This window comes from Ostrea edulis, chromosome 4, assembly GCF_947568905.1.
Source record: "Ostrea edulis chromosome 4, xbOstEdul1.1, whole genome shotgun sequence".
NCBI lineage: Eukaryota > Metazoa > Mollusca > Bivalvia > Ostreida > Ostreidae > Ostrea > Ostrea edulis.
Window position 1 is genome coordinate 72,724,857 of NC_079167.1, and position 8,189 is coordinate 72,733,045.

The 8,189-nt window shown below is 32.2% G+C and overlaps 1 protein-coding gene across 1 annotated transcript in view; it reads left to right on the forward strand.

Annotated features, from left to right (window-relative positions):
• LOC125669940 (E3 ubiquitin-protein ligase SMURF2-like) overlaps nucleotides 1-7,951 on the forward strand; it is a 30,184-nt gene extending 22,233 nt beyond the window's left edge. Inside the window, exons 13-18 of the mRNA XM_048904800.2 lie at nucleotides 68-246; nucleotides 785-922; nucleotides 2,425-2,545; nucleotides 2,758-2,959; nucleotides 4,403-4,487; nucleotides 5,212-7,951. Coding sequence (XP_048760757.1) covers nucleotides 68-246; nucleotides 785-922; nucleotides 2,425-2,545; nucleotides 2,758-2,959; nucleotides 4,403-4,487; nucleotides 5,212-5,311 — 825 coding nt within the window. The 3' untranslated portion in view covers nucleotides 5,312-7,951. The remainder of the gene's footprint in view (nucleotides 1-67; nucleotides 247-784; nucleotides 923-2,424; nucleotides 2,546-2,757; nucleotides 2,960-4,402; nucleotides 4,488-5,211) is intronic.
• The last annotated feature ends 238 nt before the right edge of the window (nucleotides 7,952-8,189 follow it).

Consider the following 8,189-nt stretch of genomic DNA (forward strand, 5'->3'; position numbering starts at 1 on the left):
TGTATGAAAGTAAATCACTGTCGCTGTTAATGTTGGATAAGAACTGATTAATTATTTCTGTTTTTAGGAACACTTGTCTTATTTCCATTTTGTGGGTCGAATCATTGGTATAGCAATATTCCACGGTCATTATTTGGATGGGGGGTTCACTTTGCCATTCTACAAACAGTTACTTGCCAAACCAGTGACCCTGAATGACCTTGAGAACGTGGATCCGGAACTTCATAGAAGTCTCGTCTGGCTACTGTGAGTACTTCTATGTGAAGCTGGAAATTTTGTTGTCAAGAATTATGCAAGTTCAAAATTTTGTTTTCGAGAATTATGTAAGTTCAAATTGCTTTATGCACAACATGTACCTTTCTGAGAATATCTTCCCCTGTGCACTTTCTTAAGGAGGCCTTATACACTTACCAAATATATTAATTTGGCTTTAAAAACAAAGTCTGATGTTTCATTAAGAAATGCTCTGTACAACCAAAATAAAAGTAGGATATCAGTCCCTATAATTTGAGGAGGAAAAGTCTTTCACAACTATCAAAATAGAAACTTGAATGGGTGAAAAAATGTCAGTGGATTTGAACACTCTACAGCAGGATTTTCAGACAACACTCGACTGTCAATGTATGTGGCTAGCATAGATCATGTGCAGATCACTATAATCATGGGCAGACCACTCTAATTGAAAAACTGGAGGTTAGCTGTAGATCAGGCCTTGTTAAACAAAGTTTACATGTGCGACATCTATCAGAAAAGGAATGATAATGATTTGCTCTTGACATTTTAGTGAGAACAATATTGAAGGAGTGCTGGATCATACGTTTTCTGTGGAACACAACTCTTTCGGAAAATTCCAGGAATACGAACTGAAACCTGGAGGGAGGCACACCACCGTAACAGAGGAGAATAAATCAGAATATGTCAAGTAAGTTATGTATCAAACTTTGTAAGTCAAAATGGAAGTAGGTGTTTTATTTGCATTTTAAGAATTTAAATACAAATAGATCATAGCTTATGTTTGACTTTAGTTAGGAAGTTCTTCAAAAATGCAATATTTTTGAAGGGAAATAAAAAAAAAAGTATGTTGGATACAATGCAATTTGAGTGTTTGCATTTAACTTCTATGTGCAATAGTAACCTTACGAGATACTGTACCACAAAAGATATGTACTAGTTTGCTACAGTTAAGTCAAAATAAAATTTGATTGTATTATGCCACTTGTTTATATCTTTTGTGTGAAAGGCTTGCAAACATGAGTAAAAGTATGCTTCTGAATTTATAAATGACACTGGGGGCTATAATGAAGTGAAAAATACAAAACTTTGGGTTTTTGGTTAGCAAAGGATGGAGATGACAGTGAGAAATCTGTAAAAACCACCACAAAGTCATGTCAGCATTGATGTACAGATGTGTCATATGGATCTGAAATAAACAAACATTACTGCAGCACTTCTCCACTGATTTATCTGTGTTATGGAAACTATTCTTAAAAATAATGCCATATCCATCAATGTGCATATACATGTACATCAGTTTCCTCAGGTTCTGAGTGTATTGCTATAAATCGAGCAGTGGCTACAGACCCTAAAATATTCAGTTATAAATCGAGCAGTGGCTACAAACCCTAAACTATTCAGTTATAAATCAAGCAGTGGCTACAAACCCTAAACTATTCAGCAGGAATCAAAATTAGCTGCAAATACTCGTTAAGTGTGGATGAATTTTAAAACTTAAAGCCCAAAATGTCTTTAACCCATTCTAGCGAATGTAGATTTCATGAAGCATGCTTCATGTACCAGTGTTAGTATTTACATTTTAGAAACTTTTGTAGCTGTGCCAAATTGTGATTTATGCCTTGATATAGATAAGACTACAGGGCATAGGTTTTAATATACTAAGAAATAAATTTCATTTTTGAAAGTGCATGCAGGTATGAACTGCGATGCTTCATGTCAGCATCCATCATGAAGTATGTTAGTGCCTCAGGAAAAGTAGGCTGGTGTGAAGCGTTGCAGTTCATACCCTCGCATATTTTCAAAAATGTAATTTATATCTGATATTTATGTTCTACTTTCATTTCTGTTGGAATTTCCAGCTGTTTAAACACTTTTACTTTATTTATCAAGATTCTTGTGCATATTGTTTACAATTGCATCAAATTCATGAAGAAATGGTCATCATTACGATTTGTAAAAATGTCAAAAGCAAAAACATTGGAAATGTAAATATTAAGATGTGCATTCATGCTTTAGGCACTCTTGTTTTTTTAACATTGAATGTTGTGTTAGATATATGGGTATTGTGATGCTTTCTCATATTGAAAGGCATTGTACTGTTGCACCTCTGATTAGAGTAAATATCTAAAACTATTGATTCTCTTAGCAACATAGTTACATATATACACTTTGTAAACTTTATACTTGTAGATTGTATGTACAGTGGAGATTTATGAGAGGAATCGAGGCTCAATTTTTAGCCTTACAAAAAGGTTTTAATGAAATCATTCCTCAACATCTGCTGAAGCCTTTTGATGAGAGGGAACTTGAGGTAATTCTTTTTTTTTTTTTTTTTGCTTTCTCTTGCTGTTGTATATGGCATATATACTTGTGGTAATTGCAGTATTTTAAATTGAAAGATTTGCATGTTTTATGAACATGGTTTTGAAAGATTTCAGAAAGAGTTGAGCTCCAAAAGTTGCTTTATGTTTTTAGTTGATTTAGGTAAATTTGTGCTAAATACTTCCTATTAATGTATTGTAGTTAATGATTGGTGGTCTGGGAAAGATTGATTTGAATGACTGGAAGAGCCACACCAGGTTAAAACACTGCACAGCAGAAAGCAACATTGTGAAGTGGTTCTGGCGGTCAGTGGAGGAGTTCGATGACGAAATGAGAGCCAGGCTTCTCCAGTTTGTGACAGGAAGTTCACGTGTTCCATTACAAGGCTTCAAAGCTCTACAAGGTCAGTGTTAAATGATGTAGTGCAAATCTCAGTGATGTTACAATCAATATGTTCAGTATCAAAGCTCTATAAGGTCAGTGTTAAATGATGTAGTACAAATCAGTATATTCATAAAGCCCTACAAGATCAGTGTTAAATGATATAGTGCAAATCAATATATTCACTATCAGTGATGTTACATTTGGTCTATGGCTTACAGTAATATTTCAGTTCACTGTCGCTTTTGTTCTATGCATATCATGGATTTATATTAACACCTACTGTAGATTCATTATTTTACACGAGTACTTATTATCGCGAAATGGCTCATGGATGTCAAATCATGAGAAAATAAATTCTTGAGTGTTCTGTTGATCAAGTGTTTTTGCATGTATTTTAGCAATATAAAAATAAATCGAGAAATGTTAAAAAAAAATTGTGATTGATGTTTCTCGCGAAATTACGTGATAATAAATTCTTCGCATATATTTAGGAATTTACAGTATTTAAGTATTATGGGTGTTCCTATTGTTCTATAAATAGAATGGATTTATATAAACACCTATTTAACTATTATGGGTGTTCCTATTGTTCTATGAATAGAATGGATTGATATAAACACCTATTTAACTGTTATGGGTGTTCCTATTGTTCTTGAATAGAATGGATTTATATAAACACCTATTTAACTATTATGGGTGTTCCTATTGTTCTATAAATAGAATGGATTGATATAAACACCTATTTAATTATTATGGGTCTTTCTATTGCTCTATAGATAGAATGGATTTATATGAACATCTATTATTATGAATGTTCCTATTGTTTTATAAAAGAATGGATTTATATGAACATCTGTTTAAAGGGACTGATTCATGATTTTCCCCAAAAGTTTGTTTTGCACTTTTCATGATCAAAATCTACTGTCTAATGTATAAAAGAGATTTCACAAAAAATTAAGGTTATACAGTATCACAGAAGCTCATTTTAGAGAGTTTATAATTTGTTTTGTAAACAAAGATTGCGGTATGTTATTGTTTACGAAATTTTCAAAAGAAATAGATATTGATCAAAGTTTATTATATCTTTCACATTTCAAGCATTGTTTGGGTAAAATGTGTCACCTTAAAGTTAAGATTTGTGACTATGCAAAATTACGATGCTTTATATTACAAATTAATATTTCACTGGTTTATTTGACTATACATCAAAAGACTCGAGCCTTTGTTTACATAACACAGATTTAAGACTAAATCATTGCTTTTATTCTTGCATTCATAATGTCAAAAGTTTGGCTGTCAACATTGAACATCAAAAATGGAAAATATTTTTTATAAAAATCGTGAACCAGTCCCTTTAATTAATATTTGTGTTCCTATTAGTTCTATATATAGAATGGATTTATATGGTGGATGTTCCTATTCTCTACATGGGATGGATTTATATGGACTATTATTATTGTAGGTTCCACAGGAAATGCAGGTCCACGACTGTTCACTATTCATCAAGTGGATGCTAACACTGACAATCTTCCAAAGGCACACACATGGTATGAGCATACATCAAAATCTTGCTATCAATATGTTGTCAGATTTATTATTATAACACTTCAACACCCCCACCCCCACCCCCCACCCCTGCAAACCAAGTTTAGGGAGGGGGTATAATGGAATCAGCATGCTCGTCCGTCTGTCCACATGATTTTATATGAACATGTTCCAAGAGAGTAGTGCATGGATTTTCCTGAAAATTTGTACACTCTTTGTCGTGATTATTGTTAGATATCGAGGTGCATCCTGTAACAGTGTTGAGGTGATACACAGTGTTGAAACTCGTGTCTTTATGGTCTTCAGTTATCAAACATTTCAATATGCCTCAATATGGATGAGCTCCATGAGAGTATTGGCCCCGTAAGGACAGAGTTAAATTTGGTTAGGTTCAACTATGATTTTTTTTAAAAAGACTACATGGGTAGGAATTTTTGTTGTTGCTCTTGTTTTTGAAGGTATCAAAAGAATTGCATCTTGTTTTGTTTATTCTGAATTAAAGAATGAAAGTAATTTCTGCTCATTTTACATGATATACATGTAAGATAATGATATATAAACTACAGAGTGGTTATGTGAACCACACATGGATTGGGTACTAACCCAGGGATGTTATATGGTGCAGCCTAAAGGTAGTCTAGTTTATACAATTTAAAAAATAATGATAAAATGAAATGGCATTTTAAAAGTAAAATTTAATTATTTCATCTTCATTTATTTTTGTAGTTTCAACCGAATAGACATACCACCTTATGAAAATTATGAGAAACTGTATTCCAAGTTATCATGTGCAGTAGAGGAGACTTGTGGTTTTGCTGTAGAGTGATATACACCTGTACAGTGTGTGACCTCTAGGTGACCTTCAGTTGGATCAATATCTGGTGCTCTATTATGCGTTGTGATGGATCAAACTGACTCGAATTTCGTGATTATGTAGTTCATTTTTTATGTTGTGTAAAATCGTGTATATTCCTGGTATTATGTATGTAAAGTTTAATTATATGTTTGGGTTTTTAGTTTTGTAAGTGTGAAGATATTAGTGATCTCTTGTACACTTGGTCATTTATAAAACAAGTTGAACAAGTCAAATTACTGGAACAGTATTTCTCAGTTCAGTGTACAACTGTTCTGTATAAAAGTAAGGTAAATGCACATTTGTGTCTATTATGGGGGGCCATTATAGTTTATAATTTGTACCAGATATGAAGGGTTGAGGTACTCATTAAAAGGCTCGGCCAAATAATTGTCCAGAAAAAGGGCCAGGATTTCTTATTCATTAACTGAATTCATGCTAGTCAGACCATATTCTTTCCAATGTAAATTTACCAAATGTCCCACAAAATATATTTGTAAATTTAAGTATGCAACTCAAATTTTGAATATTTATGTATGTATTTCATCCCCTTAAAACTGTACAATGTTCATATTTTATGTACATTTCTGTGTCAAATTGATAGTTCGCATGTACAGAAAATTCTTGCTTCTTTTCATGGTCGGCTATAGAATCTGTATCATACTAGTTCCCTGCCCATTCAAATGGAAGAAAACTAGTTTTCATTAAAAGATTTTGTATGCAAGATATACTTGTACAGTTTTATTCAAACAAAATGTATGCGAGTGATTTTGAGGAAGAGCTATTATGATATTCCTATTGTGATTCCGTAGCCCGTACATGACATGTTTTATATCAATCTTTGATTTTGCACGAAAGGAAAATGGAAATTGTTTTTGTTTTAGAAAGCAGGTTGTGAATCCAGTGTAGTTAATTCAGAGTATGCACATGTGAGGAAATGTTTTTAATGAATTACTGCTGTATATTGACAAGACAGTATGCATGTTTTAGACCATAGATTGGCCATTTGTAAGTTACATGGTTGTGAACCCTTCATTTCTAAGTAATTTTTGAATCCGGTTGACAAACAAGGAAATCTTAGATCAAAAATTTATTCAAAAACATTTACTGCATTTTCATTGCCATACTGAATATTTTGTACCAATCAATAATGCACCTGTTCATTGTAGATATTTTAAAAAAACACTTCATATTGTATAGAATATACAGATATACAGTTATAAATTGTAGTATTATTGATAAAGTACATGATCGTTTGTGTTGGATAAAAAAGCTCTGCATTAGTGAAAAATTTAAGTGTAAATTTTTATAGCAAGAAAACCGATTTGCTACATGCCGTCCAGTGTACTAAGCCTGAACTTTGACCTTTTTCTGTATAAACAAGGAGTGTCTCCACAGTTTTAAGTGTAGTGGTCTGTGATAATTATACTTGTGTTAAAGGAAAATCTTCCCAAAAATATTTGTGTGTAAAACTGCCGTAGCATATTTTTATCTCTCTCTAACTTGGATTGTTTTGAACTGTCAGGGAAAATGTGCAGGGAGATTGTAACAAGGGAACTGTAGTTGGTGGTAATGAAAAATATTTCAGATACACATACTTGTAAATATGATAATGCTACAAACTTTATTTTGTATGTAGAGGAATCACTGTCCAGTTTTGTGATGTAGCAAAATACTTGACAAATTTTCACTCATACAAAGTTATATAAGTTATGTGTATTTTAACACTGAAATGTATATATGAAAATGCTGTATATTTGGGTGTATTTTTAGTTAAATGTATAATTTAAAAATTATGTCAATTCAAGAATTTCGAAAGAATAGTTATGACCATGTATTTTGTGCATGATACAGATTTTAATATTTCCAGATGCAGTATCTCGTACTTAACCGCGATTAACACTAACTTTTTATATTCCCTTCTTTATGTAGAGAGAGAGAGTGGGAAGCAATATTCAATTTTCAAGTAATATAAGGGTTGTGATTTTACAAGAAAAATGAAAAAAAAACTGTTTTGTTTTTAGTTCATGAAACTTTTAATACTTTTTTTAGAAACATCATCTAATATGACCAAACAGTAGATTAAAAAAATTTAACGATGGAATGAAAGGCATTACTAGTTACTCGGCATCCATCTTCATAAGAAATACGTTTTATACAATTTTCCTGGTGAAAATTTGATGGTTTTTTTTTTGGTATATTAAAGCAATTTTAATTTATGTATAAAACTTTAATAAAATAGCATTTCTTATACAAACATATGCACTTTTCCATTTTTGTGTTGTATTTAATATTATACCATGGTTGAATGTGTGGTAATGTTGTTGAATCTGTCATCAACACAATTAAGAGTTCTCTATGAACTTTTTATCCATATTTATTCTGGAATTTTGAAGGTCACATTTTTCTAAATTTGGCTGTCAATGACGTTGAATCGATGTTGATTGTACATGTGCCTTCATCAATCAAACTTAAATATTGAGTGTGTTGAATGTGGTTGTATCTGAGTAATGTTGGCAGCACAAACTGATTTTTTTCTGTTATTAACAGAACATGTACTAATAGTAGTATTCCTCTAAAGTTGTATAAAAATAAAATCTTTTCAATGACAAACTATGCATCCTTATTTATCTTTTAGCTCAACTGAGCTGAAAACTCATGTGAGCTACTCTGATCATTTATGCCAGTCCGTAAACTTTTCATTTTTTCATCTTCTCCAGAACCGTTGGGCCAATATTTCAATCAAACTCAAATCATCCATGGGTGAAAGGGATTCAAGTTTGTTTAAATGAAGAGACATGCTCCCTCCATCGGGCACATAATCATGAAAATGCAAAAAAGGGATGGGGTC